Source organism: Heliangelus exortis, chromosome 9, assembly GCF_036169615.1.
Source record: "Heliangelus exortis chromosome 9, bHelExo1.hap1, whole genome shotgun sequence".
Lineage (NCBI taxonomy): Eukaryota > Metazoa > Chordata > Aves > Apodiformes > Trochilidae > Heliangelus > Heliangelus exortis.
This window is the reverse complement of record NC_092430.1, coordinates 22,181,557-22,203,621: the sequence shown is the minus strand read 5'-3', so window position 1 is coordinate 22,203,621 and position 22,065 is coordinate 22,181,557. Positions and strand designations below refer to the sequence as shown.

Genomic DNA, 22,065 nt, shown 5'->3' with positions numbered 1-22,065 from the left:
GCCCTGGCTCTCTGCCTCCCTTGCTCAAGATTATCCTGGACACTGGGTTGACTCCCTGGCACACAACAAACTCTGCTGTCCTGGTGAAAAGGCCACAGACCCCCTCTGGCACACACAGAGAGGATTTGTTATCTAAACAACACATATTTTTTGTTTACCATTAGTCTTTTGAAAGCCTCCAAAATGTAAAGGCCAGCCTGCCCTCAAGCCAGCACCACAGCATCCCTGACCCTTCTTGCACACCTGCAGGTCAAAATGTTCATGTTCTTCTTTAAATTTAAAAATTTATCTACAGAGTTTCTTAATCTTTTGTCTTTGTACTGAAGCCTTCCCTTCCCTGGTGTCAAAATGGAAACAACTTTGAGACCATGTGGTGCACCCAGAGACCCTGCTGGCTCCTGTGTTTGTGCCATTTCCCTTCCTTTCTTAAGCCAGGGTTTGAGATTTCAGTTATTCTGCAAACAAGACCCAAGAGAGACACAATTAGACTCCCCTGGAGACTGACCCCTTATAGTGCCCACCTGTAGCCAGACCCAGATAGCATCCCAGTGCAATGAATTAGCACTCTAAGCTGATTAGAGCAGCTCTGCACAACTCTATTTTATTGACACAATGAAGAGAGGACAGAAAAGGGCCTGAAATGAGAAAATCATTTCCATGCTGACTGAATTAAAAGAACAAAAGAGCTCCTTGCAGTTGCAGCATTCAATTTGTCGGAAAAAAAGGAAGCCACTTAATGGATCACAATAGATCTGAGCAGACAGATGAAATTTAAAACTTCAGCATGAGTGTGATTACCCACTAAACATATTCTCAATCATTTCCTCCATATGCATAATTTAGTTGGATTGTTTACTTCAGGGTGTTTGGGGTTCTGCTTTTTTTTTTTTTTAAAAAAAAAAAACCAAAACATTGTATGAGATGTTATCTCCTAAGCCTCACTGAATCCCGTTTTTCAGAATGGGATTGTTGTGTTGTCTGGTAATTTTACAGCACAAATTATACTAAATTGTGGCTGGATGTGTTTCCCTTTCTCCCCTGCTTCCAGAAGTAAATTAACATTTTCAGTATATGGAAACAAATAATACAAGATCATCTTATTCAAAAGGAAACCTAAATTGATTATAAATCACATGCATTATTCTGCTCTGCTTCAAGGAGAATGAACGTGCAGCAACTCATATTCTAGCAAAATATATTAGTTTGTGCCACTCTAAACAGCCTTCTCATTAAATTTAGGCTTAAGCTAACAGTAATAAGACAAGAATACAAATTATTAAAGGGGTTCCTGTAAATGATTTACATAATTACTTGCACAACAGACATGCAATTTACTGTGGCATTTTCGAATCAAAATCTACTTGCCTGTACAAGGAAATACACCTTTAAAATAAATCTGTGGGATAAATTGAAACCATCAGCATTTTAGGCTCCCTGTCCTCTAATTATGTAAAAGGTTGCTTCTGACAGGCCTAATTCAAAAGTGAAAATCAGTTGCATGTGTAAAAATATTCCAGTTTCCCGGTATAAATTTATATTTTCTAAGTAATAAACTATTAAAACAAGAAAACACTGAGTGCAGTCCTGTCCTGGGAGTGCGATGGCACATAAATAACATCACTGCACTGCAGATTCCTTGAGCCCAACATTTAAGATTATGCAGAACGGGATCCTTATTTTTCCACTCAAAATTTACAAAGCATATATCTTGTTACAATATTTACAAACCAAATCTCTCTTGCAGATCCAAAATTCAAAATAAAAGTCATTTTCTGAAACTCACTATGACTTCAGAGTGTCTGAATTCAGCTCATTTGCATCGATTTATCCCAACATATTTTGATTTTCTGAGTGTGTTTTAACCACTTCACATCTTGTTTTGGGGGTTTTTTTTTGCCCTTCAGTTTGCAATTTTCCCAGCTCATTTGCATCTGAGGTTCAAAAATAAAAAAAAAAAAAATTAAAAATCAGTGAAGGCATTATTTATAAACCCTCTTTTTTGAAGCTGCAAGAGAGAAGGCTGAGCACTGGTAAGATTCACTTCTGCTGGCTGCTATTACCCATTTGACTAAGCATTTCAGAGGGGTAAATACCCAAATCATTTGGAAGGGACTGACGTGGGGTGACATGTGGTTAACAGCCTTACCATGCACATACTTTGCTTTCAGAAATTTTACCAGCACCAACGTAACCTTCAAAATATTTCAGATGATAATTTTTCCTCTACTTTTACAGTCACGTCTGAACCATTCAAAGGATTCCCGACTGGAAAAGTTACTGTAACCATCTTTTTGCTTTTTTTTTTTTCCCCCCCCACTCCCGATTGATCGAGCAAAGAGTTTTCTATATATAACAAAAAAAAAAAAAAAAAAAAAAAAAAAGACCATGTATAAAGCTTTGGGATATTTTAGCAAACTCAACGTAGTGTAACTTTGCTGACAGCTTGTCACATTTCACTGACTGTCTGTCTGGGATCCTGTGATAACATCTGCATTCACTCAGGGCAAGAGCTTACCCTAAGACAAAAAAGTGGGTCCTGCCACATAATGCTCCATCATTCTGTCAGTTCTGACATGGCATCTGAATTTTTTTGAATCACTAAACACTTTTGGGACTCTGGTCCTTATTATCTTTCCTTAGTTTCTATACTCGCTCGGCAATGCTGAAAAATGTAAAATGTGCAAACAAGGTAGTGGCCAGCCCGGGCTTTTTGTCGTCTAATCCTCAGCCCCTCATTCATGCTCACTGTTAATCTCTTAAGACATTATAAAACTGTTAGACAAAGAGATGTGAATACCTCTGCTTCTCAGCAGAATGGGAGGAAACCAAGGAAAATCTGGATCATGCTAAGCTTTTCTTTTCACCACAAAAATGGTAACTTAAACCTGTTGCATCAAATTATTTATAATTCCCAACACTAAGGCTTTTTTTTTTTTTTTTTTTCTTCTTCAGCACTACAGAGCAAGCCTGGCAACATCACAGGAGGGGGAATGCTACTGCTGGATTTTCCAAACACATTAAATGCCTCTGGTGCACATAAAAATTATACAAAGCTCATCAGAATCCAGGGAATTGGGCAAAGTCCTGGCAAGTCTGCTCGAGACCCACTTGGAGGAATTTCTTTGCTGCAGAAGGGACAGGGGCTCAGTGGCTTTGGGGGAATCCTCGATAGGGTACTGTATGGGTGCCCCTGGGCTGGTTGGAGCTTTCCTGGCTGGATGGGCCAGGGCCCCATTTCCCATTAATCCAGCTCTGTTTGGAGCCGTCTGCTATTTCAGGTCATCATTTCACTCCTCCTGACTCCCACTGCTACAGGGACATTAGCATGGGGACAAAAGCAGCTCAAGCACCTATTCCAAACCCAAACTCAAACCCACTGGAAAAAAAAAAAAAAAAAAAAAAAAAAAAAAAGAAAGAGATAAAAATCACACCTGAATTGATCCTGTTACAATCAGCTACATTTTATTCAGGAATGCTGGGGCTGAAAAGCAGAATTTTCATCTTCTGCTTGTGCATTGTTGTCATGGGTGGTGGGAGCAGACAGTCAAGTCTTAAAAATATTCCAGGAGTACAAAAGTATTTGAATGCAAATGCCAAACAAGTCACAAGTGCTGAGCTGAACCCCTGCCACAAGGGTTTCTTTAGGTAGGGGGCAGCTTCTGTTCAAGTTGTAAATTTCAAATAATTTTTTTAAACTAGTGTGAAAAGAGGGCACCCTTACTTGTGCCTCAAAATTTTGTTCAGCTTTGCTTACATCAGTGGGAGGGAACAGGATTTCAGGACAGAAGTTGAGATGTTGCCTTTTTCACACTACTACCATAAAATCTGGGAGATGATTTAAGATAATCAACTTCTGAAATGAAATAGTGGGGCCCTGTACTGGTAGGGGTTGAGCTGCTTTGCCAAGGGTGATGGTGGTGATGCTTCAAGCAGAGAAAAGTGTGGAGGTAAGTAGGGGAAGAGTGTGACCCTGAGAGAGGTGAAGCACCAAGCCTGGGTGGACCAAGAGACACTGAAAAGTACAGAAAAGGATGCAGCAGAAAATTAAAATATCTGCAGGCTCTAAAAAGTGACCAGAGCCCGGTCTGTCTATGAGGTCAGTGACAGAGATGAATATCAGTGATCTGCTGAAAAATAAAATGCAGAAGATAAGGGAGAATATAAGGTGCAGAGAAGGACAGAAATACCACAACTGCAAATCTCTTAGAAAAGATGAATATCTAACCTTGAATGAAACACACATGCAGTCACAGTTACACTTTTAGATTATACCATTATTTACACCATTTATCACTTGAGGCCATTTCAAGCACTGAAAGTTGCCCTCAGAACTCCTGAGCAGCTCCATCCCAGGTCTCCAATACACAGGAAAACTCACTGAGGGAGAACCCAGGCCCACTCCTCACGTGTTGCCAATACACTTCATCAAGCTAAGAGTAAGAACAACATTTTGGGAAACCCACTATACACCAGAGCCCCCTTATGCCATAGGATTGGCCTGATGAAATGTTATGCCTTTTGTGGAATCTTTCTCATCTTTTAACACTCAGTGCTAGGAGTACACTTTAAAGGAAGGGCTGCTTAACTTTTTTTTTTTTATTTTTCCAAATGAACATGTATTCTGTGCACCAAAGTTCACACGATGACAAAATCGGGCTGGATTATGACAACTGATGTCTTCACTCCTGCGTGTGCCACCTGCCGTTCAGCCAGGAAATGAGAGGCTGGCACATCAATCAAACCCTCTATTAATATTCTCTGGGGTGGAAATACCCTTGTAGCTAATTATTGTTCTCTACCCTTTCCTTCCAAATGGGTCTATTTTGTAGCATTCTAACACATCCCAATCTGCAGGCTGTAGCGAGCAAGACTTGGGTTGGATTTTTTTTTTTTGTTGTTTTCCTTTGAAAGTTTAGTGATGGCTTTATTAGGCCAAAAGCCCAGATTTCAATGGTACCATTAAATCATGCGTGGTTTAAATGCCAGCCCTGGGTGCTATATCCTCTGAAGTGCCTGTGTTCATTTGGGTTAATAAGCATTCTGCTGTACACCAACCCCTGTCCTCATTTGCTTCTGTTTAATGGTGACCATCTCCTCCTGCACACATGTATGCTCCTCTCTCCACTGCTTCTTGAGCCATCAAGACACACCTTTGTTTCATTTAGCATGCAATTTTCACCTCTGACCCAAGAAACTAGTCTTAGGCTTCCTGAACTTTATTGCCTGTTAATAGACTGCTGGCTCTCTTTTCAGCAGTCATAGAAATGGTGGAGAGACATTTAATTGAAAAGAGGGACAAAGCTGGAGCCTGAAAGACAAAGTCGGGAGGGTTAAAACTAAATAAATAAATAAATCTCCAGAAATAATATGGTTTGAGGAGCCTTGGATATTCTTTACAAGTTTGTGCCTCTTTGCACAAATAAGAAAGACATAATTGATTTAATTATCTTCCCGGGGAACAATGGTATAATGCTCTGAATGGTGCTAAATGATTGATCTGGTAATTCATCTTCTGCTAACAACTATCTTTGCATTTTGTTTCTCTCCAGCCCTCTAGACCCATGACATTAGCAGCAATGTCACGGAGCAGTCCTGTGCTTTCATAAAACACCCACAGATGCTCTTTCCTGCCAGCATTTAGGGACACATGGTTATAATTTTGTCTGTATTTCTTTGTCGTAGATTACTTTTAACTACATCTGTTCAATTAAAATAAAAGAAGAGACACAGCAAGAGTCCACCAGCTTTATATCAAAAGTAGCCTTTTAATGAAATAGAGAGATTTAATTTTGTAAGTGTTCTGATGAGTGAGAGATACCTTGCTGGTTTTCAGAAGTTCTCTGTTTGGTGAATAGTTAGGAAAGGACGTTATTACAGCATAAGGATATTATTGTACAAGGAAAAGCATTATTAAAAGTGATTTATTGTTCTGTGTTAGAAAACTTATAGGAAAAGTCTGATAATATATTAAACTTGTTTATTATGGACTTCATATAATTTTTGAATAATGCAGCTTTTTCTTTTGACAAGAGCAATAAACTCTGCTGGTACAGACATACGTTGATTATCCCAAGTCAACTGTGTTGCTTAAAGAAACATGCCCAAACAATCAGCTTCTGACAGCTGCATCTCTTGTTATTTACAATAGCCATCACAGTAATAACTCACCATTTCTATATTAATAAGGCAGTGAAATTTATTATGATGGTATTGAAAAGTTATTAAGTACTGCATCCCAAGTGACAAAGTACCACAGCACTGTCACTATCCAAAAGCAGTTGCCCATCCATCACAAAGCTTTCCAGATGGTCCTGCAGCTTTATCGCTCCCAGGTTGGTGACATCACCTGTTCACCCACTCAAAATTGATGATGAAAGCAAACAGATCTATCTTACTTACATTTACCAAATCAATTTAATTTTACAGGCTGTGGCTTAGTGACATATTGACTGTTTTCCTTAATGGCATCTACTGTACTTAATGCAAAGAACTCATCTTTGAATCCTGGCTTGCATAATGTGGCATTTCATAATAAATTTTTTATAACTTATTCATTTAATGGGAAGAATTATGATTGTTTGTCAGTTCTATTAGATGCAATTATTATTCTCTTCAGTTCTGTCTTTTTTCTTTCTGATGTTGTCTTTCTTAATGCCTAAATTCAATTTACAGCTTTTGTCTTTCAAAGGGACATCTGGTATATCTCAATGATTTTTCTTCATATTTCCCTAAAAATCTATTCCAATGTCAGCTTTTCTCTCTCTCTGGTGCTATTACCTCCTTGCACAAAGTGCTGCTGAACTCAAGATCTTCCTGGGTCATGTTTGGGTAAATAATAACTCTTACGTTGTGTAGGAATACAAATTCCTGAAACATCCCCCAGTTATGTTCTGAAGAAGGCAGCAAAATTTCCTTCACCCCCTCCTACTTCTAAATCCACTTGACCCTTATGGTTTCACTCTGCCTCCCTCAAGGAGTTAATGCTCCTCCTGATTAAGTTAAAATCTCAGTGGCTTTGTGGGGAATACATCCACAGACCTACAGAGAGGTTTCTGGGGCTTTCAACCGTGCCATGAAATGGGGGACTTCCTGCCCCCAAGGTCAAGGACACAGAGGAGCATCCATCATGGGTGGAACAACATCTACACAACCCATTTCAGGTTGCATTCAGACAAAGGTGCTGCCTTGCCTTGCCCTTTTATTAATGTGAGATTTCACAGCTGTGCCACACCAGCACCCCCTCAACCTTCTGTGCCAGCCAAAAACTTCTTCCTGATGCTGTTGCTCCATTGGCTTTGGGTTTGCTCAGTGACTTCTCAAAACCAGGAGCAACAGCCCCAGTGGCAGAGCCAGCTGAGGACAGGAGTGAGTGGCACCTCCCTCCTGGCATCTCTAAAGCCTCTGGGCTACATTACAGAGCTTTGGAGATCTCGTTCCTGACCCCCCTCCCAGTAAGCACCAGCTTTGTTTGTCTGAGCAGGGGAAGGTTGGGGTCTTTGTCCAAGAAACAGGGCATCACATCCCACTGACCTCACAATGTGAGGCTGACTGATTGTGTCAGTCAGAGAATTAGGAAAATCAAAGAATGGAATTAAGGAACAGCAGAGAAAGACAACAATGAACTACTGGGTGTGTTGTCTCTGTATCCTAACACTCTTCCATGCACACAAAACAACCCAAGGGACCAACAGAACACTTTGGCTGTCAGATATATTTAGTTCAAACTGGATGATAAGCCCACCAGTTTGCATCTTATTTGAGGACCTGTTTGCTCATTTGTAATTATTATTAAACTGGCTGTCCTCTGAGCAGGGAGAACTCTGGCATAACTGCCAGGTACCTGGCTAGGATGTACAACTGATGTGGCTTTTTAAGAGTGACCCTTTGCTCATAGAATCCCAGACTGGTTTAGGTTGGAAGGGACCTAAAGCCCATGTAGTTCCACCCCTCTGCCATGGCCAGGGACACCTCCTTCTAGACTAGGTTGCTCCATCCAACCTTGACATCCCAGGAAGCATTTTTTGACCTTGCTACAGGACTTCAGCTATTGCTGTAGCATCTCAGTCCCAGCCCCACCACAAGACACAGATGCAGACAGCAGAGGAATTCAGACAGGTAGCATCAGCAATGTCATTTCTGTACACAGCTTTCGAGGGGATGTCTTAAGCCCCCTCATGCTTCCTGAGCCCAGGTGAAAGCCAAGGTATGAACTCCAGCCCATGTGGCACTGAACACTCTGTGCCTAGCAGAGAGCTTAACACAGCAGCTAAGCACATGCTTAACTCCAACACCTGGGTAATCCTGTTGATGATAAGCCTGTGCCTAAGTGCTTTATTGGAGCTCAGCCAGAGCGCTCCATGCCTTGCAAAGCTGAGCTCCAAGTGAGATAAAACCTCACGTCTGTACTGCAGAAAAGGTAAGGATGAAAAAGAAAAACTGGATGTCCCCCCACCTGCAGCTGCAAGAACTGGATGGGCTGCTGGAATCTGAAAAACTGGGTTGGGTCTTGTATTGATCAAAAAGCATCCTCTCCCCGACCCCTGAGTATAAAATATATTGCTCCTTTTTCGTTTGAAGTAAGAGTTTTGCTTCAATAAGAAATTTGCAAAGGTTCCTCGAGTCCTTATACAGCTCAAATCCATACATGAGGAAAAAATCTAGGCAAGGAATCTCCCCACTTCCCAGCCACCTGGTGCAGTGAGGAACTGCTTTGCATGTTGATGGTCTTAAAGGGGGTTCAAGATAAGGGTCAAGATGTGGTCTGTAGATCAGTGCAGTGGGAAAAGTGTCAAACAGCAGAAAATTAAGGTTTGGGGTTTTTTTTGTTATTTAACATTAGAGTAAAACTCAAAATCCCAAAGAAATTTCTTCAGACGAGATTAATTCTTTGTTCCTTTCATTTTTCCTGTTTGCAAAAGACAATCTACTGCTCTATCCTAGTATGAATTCACTGACAAGGGGGATATTTCCCTCAGCACCATCACTGTTTGTTTAAAATAGGTTAACACGGGTTTTAAGATGTGTGAATCCTGTTCCCAGTTATTAAAAGATCCTATTTTTGTTCTGGTTTTAGAAAGAGAAAGATGCTGCTTTCAACATTCTGACAAGGGCCTCCCAAAAGGAGGCCCAATAAGTGTGGGATAATAGTGATGCCCAGAGCAGGATGAGCCAGGAACTCCCTTTGCTTACACTGGAAGTTTTTGGATGCTAGGAGCAAGAAAACCAAGCTCTCATTTTAGGAGACACAAACTAGATTTGGGATCATATACATTAGATTCCAGCTCTAAAACCTACACCTTTACATTTTGAAAGTTATAGTTCAATCTTCATAAAGATAGATGGCAGCTCTAGAACCTCAATTAAACCTAAATTTAAATTTTAAAAATGCCAAAAGAAAGCCAAAGCATTGAAACCTAACATTCCAGCTATTGCAGCCCCCTAAAGATCTGTGGGAAGCTTTTACTCCAAAACAATTTTTAAGAAATTGTCCAACCATCCCCAAAGATCCACATCAAAAACATGAGAGGAAAGGCAAACAAATAGGCAAACACCTTCCTAATTTCCATTTAGAAGTAATAACATCAACAAGCATACTTCACCAAATCTGAGATGTTTTTCAACCTCACTGTCATGACAGGAAAATATATTCTGCTCTATAAACAGATTATATGCTGCTTTATAAAGCTCTAAAATATTTTTACTTCTGTGACAAGTTTGATTTATTAGAGTTTATTGCTCCTGGTTTTACCTTCCTAGCAAAGAAATAAAATTTTAGTATAAAAAAAGCTGCAAAGAAATTGCACCTATGAAGGACACCGAGTTTGCTATAGCAGCAAAAGTCCTGAGCTGGAATATCTGACACACTCCAGAAGAAGCTGGTCCAAGATAGGTGCATGTGCTTTGACCTATTCCAAGCTTTTCTTTGAAATATTCTCCCACTTGTTTTTCATAGCAGGGCATGAACCATGATGAAATGGCTAAATTTGTGTTCTCTTGCTTTTGTTTAAAAAAAAATAAAAAATAAAAAATTACTGCCCTCCCTTAAAAGCTTGTTTTCTTTGTTGATTAAGCAGCACTCCATTTTCTCTTTTCAAACAACCCCTGAGCCACAGCTTCCCAACCCCCTCAAATATTCCCACTGCCAGAGAATACTAAAACCTTGGTGAAAAACTGCAAAAAAGCTCAACCTTTCCCCTTGTCCAGTGACCCCCTGTTCCATTTGTACTTCAGCTAACCAATACCTGATTAGATAATGCTGGGCTCTAGACCCACAAAATGAGGTAAAATTCAAATTTATGGCTTTTCATTTAAACCAGTCTAAAGTACTCTAATCACGACCCAAGCACAACCATAGCACAACAAATTCTCTTTTTCTCTGAGTGTGGTTTATGGCTGAAGCATATAAATGGAGACAACAGACTGGGGTTTGTTCTCATTCTGACAACATTCTGCATTAATGCACTGGGGAGTCTTGCTATAGGGAAATGGAGGAACAGGACCCATAAAATTCCTCAGCCTTCTCCAGAAAATTTTTCTGCATCATCAAGTGCCTGGCTGCACAATTAAAAGCAGTGTCTGCTCCAGCTTCCACTCTCCTGCTCACCACTTCAAGTTAATCCTGGTATCAGCTCAGAGGGACATCAGACACAAGAGTTGGAAGTCAGAAGCATCCCACAGCTGGAAATACCCAGTGCTATGGCAAACGTTTGCAGGGCAGTTTAGCACAGTCTGGTGCAAAAATGCCCTTCCCAAAAATAGTCACATCCAAATTTGGGTGCAGCTATAAACTCTTTCCTGCAACTTACACATAGTGTTTCTTAGTGAAATTTTCTAGTTTGAGACTCTAGGGTACCCAGCAGTCCTAAACAACTGCACAAAAAGAGCTAATCTTTCCTAGCAAAAATCACTAATATAGGCAGCATCAGAAAACAGATAAGATGCTCAGAAGTATTTTTCCAGATATATTATTTCCTTCCAGAAATATTTTATTAACTTTATTCTAATTATTCACTTGAAAAGAGATTCTTATATCATCATCTTCAAAAGTTAAACAGCATTGTACGTTCACTATTTCACTTTAAACTCAAAAGAATGCAGATAAAAGAGAAAGATTGGAAAACCAATCACTTAATCATCCTCACTGTGGTTGCAATGGAGCCCATTCAAGAGAATTAAATGGGAACACAGACACGAGCAATGCAGCAACCCCACTCTGTGTTTCTCTGGAGATGCACATGAGAAGAAACGAGTAAGCCAGGACACAGAAAATGTTGTCTTTGGCCTGTGGCACCAGTGAGTGGTTCCAGCAGGCTGAGGGATCTCACCTTTTGAAGCCAGCAGACCTCTGCAGCAATATAAACTAGTCTAGAAAATACCTATAATCCAATATAAAAGAATACAAAGACAGTATCTACATGGGTGCAATGCACTCAGCATGCAAGTGTCATTGTGGGAAAAAAAAAGTTTTTAAACGCTCTTTATACTCCAAAGTCACTTAAATTCAGATAATACCACACAAGAGCTTTTGTTCATTCCAAACACAATAATGGATTTTCACCTTGCTCTCAGTGCAGACCCAGCTGCCCATGCTTGTCTGAAAACTGACTTACTGGCACCTGGCAGGAGAAATGTGTCCCTTCAGGTAGAAAAACTGATAGCAGGACAGATCTTCTCAAGTCTGTACCTACCCCTCAATAAATGACCCCTTGCCCTCACCTTTCCATGGTGCCTTTGCCACAGCCCCAGCCCACACACTGTTAACATCATCTTTCTCCTTCTTTTATCCCAAAGCATAAGGCCAAGGTAGTGCTGGTTTCTAGAGTAGTTTCATGATGAGTATTTGGGCTGGGATGGGTACTGGGAAGGTCTTTTTCAGTACTACCAGATCCCCCACATCCTAACCCTTAACCTTTACTACATGCCACGTTACTCATGGTGTAAACTCTGGGAACCAGAATTTGTCTCCCTTTAATTGCAATAAATGTACTTAAGCCACTTGTTGGGAAAATATTCTGTGTCAAGCTCCCCTGAGCACTGCAGAGTACTTCTAGATGAGTGGGCAAATTGCAGAGGGACTCAACTGTTGATTTTGTGTGATTTTGCTCCAACTCTTTTCAAGAGCTTCTCCCCAGCTGTCCCAAACACATCACACTGTTCAAATGGCACGAATCCTGCACCTCTGAAGGGATTCAATCTGCCAGCTGGGCCTCCAGCACTATTCAAGACCTGCATTTCTTGTCTGGATTTTGTAGACCCCAAACTCTTTAGTATTCAAACCAGGAAAACTCGTTTCAAGTATCACAGAATATTATCGGTATCTAAGGGTGCAAGAATCAAGATGGGTTTTTCCCTTGATTTATTGGGGTTACCATGCACTACACCACCTGAGAAACCAGCATAAAATACATTAATTTTGGTACATGTCAAGCCTGAAAGTACAGACATGTCTGGGCAGTTTTGCTCTGATTTCTGTTATCAATATTGAAACTTAATTGTGGTGTGGTTAAAAGTCAGATTTTATGGCTTCCTGGTACTTTTTTCAAATAATAAAGATTTCTCACCAGCAATTATATCACATCAGGGCCTATTAACTTGATAGAATGGCTGCCAAGTCTGTAATTTCTCCTGACACTATTTGGTCATATTGTCACAGGTCTCAGAGTTTAAAGAACTGGAAAGTTTGGAATGAATTCACAGAGTATTTATGGACAGTTAAGAGTAAATCAAATCTCTATTTTCCACCATATCTACAAGGCTCTGCTCCACAGCAAAACTCCAATTTTCCTGGGAAAATGAACCTCCCAACTCTCCAGAGGTCAGTCGTGCCCCTGGAGAGCCATATAAAATCTGCACTTCTCCCTTATCAGGAACCAAAGGAAATGCACAGATGGAAGGCTGAGATTGCACTCTGCTCCTCCAGCACATTGTTAAAACTATGAATAAAGCCATGCAAGGTTTGTTAGACCACGACACCACTGGCAATGTGCAGTGCTTGGGATCTAAAGCCCTGACCTGACCATGGAGCTGAAACTCAGCCAGCTCCATGGTGCCACAGCAGTGAGGAAAACACTTTGTCCTCCAAGGCAGGGAAAGGAAGAGGCAACTTCTGGAACTCACAAAAGGAGGCCTTGGGCTCCTTCAAGAAAAGCAGCTGTTCTGAGAGCACCTACAAAAATATCATCCCCACGTGTCCCAGGCTCAACCCCAGCATCCAAATCACTGAATAGATGGCAAAATTTCCATGAAGTTAAATGGAAGCAGGATGAAACCCTCAGCTTTTGAAATCCCTAAGGACAGGGTTCTGCAATAGCAATTCTAGCCAAACAAGAGTAGATCTGAGCACTGCTCTAACCCTTGCTGTTGGAAAGTGGCAATGCACAGCCCTGAAGGCAACATCCATTTCATTTTCAAGTGGGGACCACAGTGTCACTTGCAAATCCCTCACCCCCAGACATACTGCAGAATTTCACAAGAGAAAATGGTACAGAACTGTTCCATCAATGCAAATTCCTCTTTCCTTCTGCAAAAGAGGTATCACCTGTAAGCATCCACCCAGATTTCATGAACAAAAACCAACAGTAATTCCTGCCTTTCCTTTCTTTCATCTACACTTGTTGCCAGCCAGAAAAACCCGAAAGGCCGCGAAGCAGTCTCAGTGCACAAAAATATCCCCTGGCTGCTGCAGGATAAGACTCAAATTCTGCAAATATTTCTGTGTTTATAGACACACAAGAGAGTTCAACAGACCAAAAGAATGTGAAGTGCCTTACCTCCCAACCGTAACTGGGATCTTTAAGGTGTGGCCGCTGCTCTCCTACAAAAGGGCCAAACTTTTCCCCTGCTTCAATCTTCCTTTTGGTCCATATTCCTAATCCTGCTCCTGGAATGTTGGATTCTCGGAGTTCAAACTCTGAAGGAATGGGAATGTCATCAGGAATGTATATTGGAGCCTTGTAAGGAGAGCTCTCCTTTGGTGTGAAAGCTTCACTGGAAGTTGCTGGAGAAGATGGCTCTTGAATGCCAATGGAGGTTGGGCACTGGATGTTTGCAGCCTCTCCATCAGCTTCTGGTGCTTCCTCCAAAGGAAGTTCAGGAAAACTTTCATACAAACATTCATCACCTGGAAAACAAAGCCAAACAGCAGGATTTGAGACATCTTGACAGATTTTGCACATGAAACCCTTTCGGCCCACCCACGAAACAGAGAGGACAGTTTGGTAGGAGGGCAGAACCTTCATCAATCACTCGTCCAGCAGCAGAGCCTCACCCTGGAAGGAGCTGAGCCTCTTTCCTATCATAGGCCTGGGGGTACACAGAACTTCTCAATATTCCTGACATCAAAAGTGGTTTCCATCACTGAGCACAAGCAAGGGAATTGCATACAGATGTCCGGGCGGGCACAGCCCATTGTCCAATCTGGTCCGGATGCAGCGCTTTGCATCACAGACTCTTTGAAATTAAAATTGAAAGGCAGCATTATACCTTACAACTGAAATCTAAGTGAAGTGAAAAGCAGGAAAGCTTTACCAGTCTTTCAGAGAGACAGATTGAACTTAAAGTAGCCAAAATTAAGTTTGATGGCCTCCAATTAGTCTTTGGAAGAAAGGATCCAGCCTACCACACAACTCTTGGCAAGAGCTTCAGCTGATGTAAATCAGTGTCTTACCATTGACCTCTGAGAAACTCAATGGTCTAAAATAAGTTCAGGATCCAAACAGCACCTTAAAGAGAGCATGAACCTTCTCCTTTTACAGTTGCAAAAGACCTGGGGCAGATCCAAAGTCCATTAAAAAAAAAATAAAATTCCTTCATCTCTGGGGCCTAGCCAGCAGACAAAAAAGAAAAGAAAAAAAAGAAAAAAAATCTCACTATTTTTGACAGCTCAAAACGTAGGGCTGATTGTGCATTCCTTTTAGTTAAAAAAAAAAAAACTGAGTGACTTCAGCAGGGGCTTCAGCTGCACAGGCAATGCAGCACTCAACCCATTAATGCAGGAAAAAGAAGCAAAAAGCCAAACTACCCAAAAGCCTTCTGAATTGTTTACATTCATTTCACTTCATTAATGTTACCGTACTTTTCCTAAACACCAGCATTTGTTCCCCTGCATGCTAACCTAAATAAGAGGTGCAACACTGTTCTCTAAAGAATAAGGTTGAGAGATCAGGTATTTAACATCTGAGCATAAGGATATTTGCATAATATGGTCGGCTCAGAAATTAAAGTGTTACGCTGAGCTTGGCACTCAGAATGACTCCGTTTCAGTGAAGAAACAGGAAACTTTAAAATATTCTTTCAATTTCTTGCTCATTTAAGAAACTATCCATGGTAGATTAGCACCGTATGCCTTTTCCACTAGAAACTGGTCATAGCCCATTATCTCTCACATCTTTGTTACATATTATCTCACAGTTTTATATCTGTACTTTCATGCTTCTGGTACTGCCTAAGACAAACACTGGGACATAACAAATCATTCCAATAGATTGCTCCCATCACATGACTGGCAAACTGGATTCTTCATCTGTGAGCAATTTATTCACAGCCATGAACTGTTTTTCTTTCTTTTATGTGGCACTGCCTATGACCTCATACATGTCACAAGAAAGTTCAGCTACCCTTTGCCTCAGCCTCTGGGTTGGCAGACTCTCCCTGCACTTTCACAACTGGACCCAATATTGATTAGTTTGTCACTTTTCTAATACCTGGCTCTTTGAGCAGTCAAAATTATTAACTGACTCTGCCAGTTAGCAGAGAAGGACATGCAGAGGAATTTTCCATCACTTAAGCTTCAGAAATCCTGCCTGTCATAGCTCAGTGGGTACTGAGCTTGGCCAAGATGCTCAAGAGCTTGTGAAAAGCACCAGTGCAGAGAGCTTGCTCTGTGTGTAGCACCTCTGAGCCCCTGCCTGCACTTTCCTGCCCATGGCAAAACTCAACCTGGACTCCAAGGGGCAGGAAAGCAGTCATGAAAAGAGTAGAGACACAGCTCCACCTGGATGCCACCCTTCATTTCACTGAAACACCCAAGTTATCAGCCATCTCTGTCATGCTGGGGCATTGCTGCTGCCCTCAACCATGGCTCTGCTCCAGCGTGGTGGCAGAGGATGGGCTGTGCCTCCTGAGCATCCCAGTAGCTCCAGTGGCTCCCCTGTCTTCAGAGGTCAGCAGGGATACTGCATCCAGCCATGGAAAGCCCACTTCCCAGCAGATGTCTTCCCCCAACTGTTTAGCTTGCAGGGCTGTCTAAAGGACTTCAGCTGGTTTTGAAACAGGAAAAAAAATAAAACCAAAACCAAACCAACCCAAACCCATGTATACAGATGGGGTGCAGGAAGAGAAATCACACAATGAAAGTGATCTGGATGATGATAAGCACATGGCTCACTGGAAGGAGGGGTGAGGGGGGGGGCTTAAAAACTTCAGGCATTGAAATCCTACTGATTTTCCATGACAGCTGAGTGCATGACACAACCTCCTTTAAAAGCCCATCTCACACAGGCACTGCCATTGTCCCCAGCCCATCAAGCAGTGCCCCATAAAACCAAGGCTCTTCCTGTGTCCCACAGCCACAATCCACTCTCCTCCACAGGGCAGCCCCAGGCAAACCACCTAAGTCACAGCAAGCAGTGACCTGCTCCGAGCCTTCCTCCTACAGGACCACCTTCCTTAACCCCCCCCTCCAGCAGTGATTGCCCACGAGCAGGCACAAGCTGAGCCTCAAAGATTTAGCAGAAGCATGGCCTTGCAGATGTTTCTTCTCCCCTGGGGACAGTCCAGTTTAATTTCTCTCTTGCAGCCTCAGAGGCCTGGGTTATACTTATCTCAGTCATTCTGGCTACGCTCGGTTTTAGCCATATAGGGTCAAACCTGCAGCTGATAAATTGGCCTCTGGAAGGCTGGCAGGGAGACAAGTCCTTTTGCTGGGTCTATTGTGCCTCCTTTGATTTCCAGCAGCCACACCCAATGTCGTCGTTAAACACGGGATTTCAGTTTAAAAGCTCTGGAAAAACAGAATATGCCTATGGTGGCCCAAAGCTCTAAGAGTGTGGGTAAAATAGAAATACTGTTCTGCCTGAAATAGTGATGTATCCTAGCAAAAAATATATGTTAAAATCTCAAAAGGAAAAAGAAGCTGAATAACCATGAGACAGGAAGACCACAAAGATATATTTGTGAATTTAATGATGAAAAGAATATTAAAAATCAATGTGTATGAACCAGGAGCCAGTCTTCATTTTCAAAGAGCATGGGACTATTCTCCTTAAAATTTACACCTCCAAGGATCAGAGGGACTTCTAACAGAACTGTGGGGTATTGACTGATAGAAAATCTTTGGGAGGTTAGAATTAGACCCAAGGACCGTGCTGGTAAGCATCACTTTCCCAGTGAACTGCAAATCATTCAGACAGCACTGAAGTTTTGAAATTCAAGATGGCTTCTTTAAAGTCCAGTAATTATCCCAGCTCAAAATGAGATGAAATAAAACTGAGGCCCCTGATAAAGGACCAGATGAGATTAGGTAATGTGGAAGCTTAGATACTAACCTCCATAAAATTCTTCACTGTTATTTTATAATAAAAACATGAGCAAGCTTCAAAGGAAACCCAGGAGGAAAGGTTAATTGCTACTAAATGACCAGGGTGGACACCTGCATTTGCACTTTTGACACAACCTTGCACGCCAGCAGGAAAGAGGCCACGTGGCTGCCTGCTGGGGACGTGCCCGGTGAGGAGAGGCGAGCCCAAGCTGTGTGCCAGAGCTGTCACCAGGACTCCAGGGTGTGGGGTCAGTTTGGAGACCAAGAGGTCTCCTGGGCATGGCTGGGAGGAGGAGAGAAGTTCCTTCCATTTCCATGTTCCCATGTTTCTTAGCAGTTCAGCACGCTCTTCCTCTCCAAGAGGAATTCTTTAGGAGGCACTAAGGACCAAGAGAGGTTGCTGAACGTAACCCAAACCATTTTCCAGGTGGAAACAGATGGAGATGCTCTTTTCAGAAGCACACTGGGCCACACCTTCAGTGACATGATGACTTTCTGCAGCCAAAAAGCCACATGACACCATCTCACCTCAAGGGGATGTGCTGTCCTGTTGTGTATGTATATATATATATATATATATATATCAGCATTTCAGAGTGTTCTTCAACTCAAAGTTCCTGAAAGTCCTCTGAAAAATCAAGGCTTCACCCAGCTCTCCAGACCCAAAGCCACCCCTAAAAACCAAATCCATCCATGCAGAATATCCATCCTCCCTTTCTTCAAGTAATTTGTGTCTGAGGATACACATTCCCAAAGTAGCTATTGACTGATAAACCCTCTAGCACATGAACCAAGTTCTCTGCACTTGGAGTCATGCACGTGGACACCAGTGACATAAGCTGGGTGGCTGAGTGCTCTGGATGGAGGAGTGAGGCTGGAAGCAAAAGCATCCAGAGAGGCTACTTCAGCAGTAGTTCTAATGTCACCATCTTCAAGCAAGATAAAGTAAAAGCTGAGATAAATACGGAAGTGGCTCTTTGCAAAAGAATATTCACATAAGCTGAAGCCTGCAGCTTCTCAAAGGTGAAAGATGAGCCCAGGCTCCAAAGATTAGACATTGGAAGGACCTGGCACTGTTAACTGGGAGAAGTCCATCACATGTCAGGAGCTTTGAGCTCCATTACCTCTGGGGATCATGCCTGATATGAGCTTTTGGCTAGGATGCATCAGTGAAGGCTTTGGGGAAACGTAACAGGACAGTGTGAATTGGACCCTCCTCCTGTGTACAGCAAGGGTGGATCAGAGTACACCACGAAACCCTCGTCTGGAGCCTTGAGAGAGACCAGAGAACATTTATTTCTATTTGTTTGACCTAGCATTTCTATTCAGTGCTGAGGAAACTGGCATGGAGTATTTGCAGAGATATCTGCAAAGGAGGCAGGCATTTCCTGCTGCATACAAAGGGGACACCTTTATCTGAATTTCTGTTTGAAGGAGTATTAAAGAAAAACTGTTACAGGCAGGGACTGATTGATTGCAACATATATCCACATCAGTCTAGAACATGGGAGGTCAGGAAAAGCAGAATATCAAAAGAAAGCCCATGAGCTTCCAAAGGAACATTTAGCTAGTGGTGAATGAAAAATGGGAGCCACCTAAGAGTCCCATGCCAGGTAACCATGACTCAAAGGGGGCCACTTTTACCTCCTCTGGAGGAGAAAAAAAGAAGGATCCTTAGGCTTTAGAAACACAAAAGGTTGGGTTACTATCTCCAGCCTCAGAAGGGACTCCAGCCAAGAGCTACATTACTCTACTTGCACATTTTATCAGTTAACATACCTGAAACTGGTTTGTACTGCTCCCTGGTCACAGAACTGTTCTGTGGAGCTGGTTCTAATGCTGCTCATTTATCACTACTGGTATTGTACCACACTGGGGGGGCAGGCAGGACCCCATTGTGAAAAGCATCAGACAGATCTAATAAGTGAGATTAGATTCTAAACAGAATAGAACCAGTAATTCCCAGTTAGGTGAAAACCATAAAACTCAGAGGAGAGAGAAAAAGGACTCTTAGAAATAGACAGTTTGGTTATACACCTGAGTTTAGAGACAAATTTCAATTACCAAGGAAAAATACTTTCACAAACATCAGCCTTCAAATGCACAAGTATTTTCCATCCTTCTATTACTTGACACCAGCACAAGTGAGAGAAAACCAAAGCTGCCCTGAACCCACCCAAAAGGTCCAACCTGGAGCACCACCAGGCAGCGAGAGCAAAGAGCACCAAGCACCCTCAAAGGCCAGATCCTGATTTCTTACACAACTGCTAAATCCACATTAATTACTTCAGACTTCCACCACAGCATAAGCGAGGGCAGCGTCTGTCCTGGAGTTTGCCAAAATCGCTGGAATTTCTTTGGATTGATGCTAATGGAACAAAACGAGAGGGGAAAAAAACGGGATAGCCGCTTCCCCTGGGTGCCGGTGATGCTGCAGATCGCAGAGGGCATTGGCACCGCCTGTTCCCAGGAGCCTCCCGGCACGGAGCGAACCCTTCTGCTGTGCTGGCAGAAGAGGGAGTTGTAGGAAAAGCTGCGCAGACAAAGGCAGGAGGAAAAGGCAGCCCGGGAGAGGCTGAGCACAGCCCGCTATGGGGCTGGAGTACCGAGGTCACCAATTTCTCATGGTGCTGCGACATCCACGAGAAGCTGAGCTGCTGGGATCATTGCTTTGACCTCCTGCAAAGGGCTGCTGGGAGCTTCTGTCTGTGCCTGCTGGTGAGATGCACAGCAGTAACAGCACAGACCACTCACACAAGAAAAATTTGAAACCTGCCTTGCATGGGAAGCAACTTTTTCTTCCGAAATTACTCTGTGCAAAAAGTGACCCTGAAACAAGAGGCTCGCAGTGGGAGCAGGAGAAGCTCCTGATGGCTGCATGAGCTTGGGAAAAATCCATCCAGGCGAGTGAGAAGCCACGTTGCAGACACTCAAGAGCATCAAGACTTTGAGAGGATAATTTCAGCATTGCCAGGTGGTGGTACTAGACCAGCAAAGTTGTGATATAGCAACTGCATAGGGAGCTGCCTGTCATCTCTGGCAATTCTCACTATCAGCCCCTACAATAACTGGTAGCATTTGGTGCTCTGTCTAGTGTCATTCGTGTCTAATTGAGTAACACAGTCAAAAGCATCTGATGTGGACCAGACCCTGGCTTTTAATTAGGGTCCAGCACTCAGAGACTTAAGGTCAAACTGTACTTTCATTTGCACAGGAGCTGCTCTCCTTGATGTCAGGGGAAGCTGCACCTGCATAGCTGGAAAGAAAATTTGGCTGCTCACGTTTCCTTGCACTTTCCATACAAATCTTGTATTATATGCAGCAACAAAAAAATTATAAATGTTGGCTGGCACTCACTGAATTTATTTACAAGTTGAGCCTAATTTTATTTATAGTTCCAGTACGATCATCTCCCGTAGAAATATTTATGTTATCTGTACTCTTGGTCTGTTCAAATCTACAGCAATCATAAACACCACTGAAAAATTATTCTCAGTTAGAAGGGTTTAAACTACCCATTATATCACTAGCTAGTGCCAATAAACTTTGGTGCTGGTTGATAAAGTTTCCTCAATGGAATATATATATAATTGACTTTCAAAAATCTTTTCTGGGTTACACAGAGCAGGGGGGTAAGAGGGGAAGGAAATGCCAGGGGTAGGGTTTGATGTACTGAAGGCCAGATCTGAAGCTAGCAAGGAGCCTCTAGAGATCCACGTTAGCTGGGAGGCAGCCCAAAATATGCTGAAATTCTAGCTCGTAGCTTAAATTTGTATCTTAGTAAAATATTTCAACCAAGCAGAGCTGCAGGAGCTAACACCTACTGACTTTGTGACTATATGGAGTAGATGCAAGGAAAGGGAGGAGGAATTGGCCTTGAAATTTTGAGCCCTGGTCACTGCTAAGGGAGGAAAATGGATTAGAGGGACCAGGTTTTGTTCATTGTTTGGTTGCCATAATGGTAAACATGACATATATTCTACCAGTGACATGGCATGAGAAGCCAGTGAGTGTGTTAAGGAGAAACCTAAGGACAGGAAGGTTAAATGTGAATTAGTGAGATCAGTCACTTCTTGATAGAAAATACTAACTAGGAACAAAATGTAAGACAGAAAAGGTAACACACATTAACAGTCCCTGACACTGTAAAAAACTATCGCTGAAAAAAACCACTTTAAAATGGAAACAATTACTAAAACCTGCAGTCTTATAATCAACACAAATGAAACTTTATCTCAATGTAATAAATCAGCGTAACTGAACTTTTTACTCATTAGCAGACCTTTACTGTTTTAAACTAGGAAGTGTCACAAATTAGCAGTGGAAATCATATGCTTCTTTCTGAAAGAAAGCACTAATAAAAGATGACTATTCCACCAAATTATAATGAAGACAGATAACAGAGTGAATTATAAAATAAAGGTTATAGATAGAGACTGAGCCTTGTAGAGGTAATGACTTTTAATTGGATTGAGTTTATCGTATTTTCAGAGGTACAGCACAACCAGAAGAAAGGATTAGAGTTATTT

At 42.1% G+C, this 22,065-nt stretch overlaps 1 protein-coding gene across 8 annotated transcripts in view; it reads right to left on the bottom strand.

Moving 5' to 3' along the window:
- MECOM (MDS1 and EVI1 complex locus) overlaps nt 1–22,065 on the bottom strand; it is a 344,893-nt gene that overhangs the window by 167,969 nt on the left and 154,859 nt on the right. For all 8 annotated transcript variants that reach the window (XM_071752703.1, XM_071752705.1, XM_071752706.1 and 5 more), the window contains exon 2: nt 13,770–14,119. In XM_071752703.1, coding sequence (XP_071608804.1) covers nt 13,770–14,119 — 350 coding nt within the window. The remainder of the gene's footprint in view (nt 1–13,769; nt 14,120–22,065) is intronic.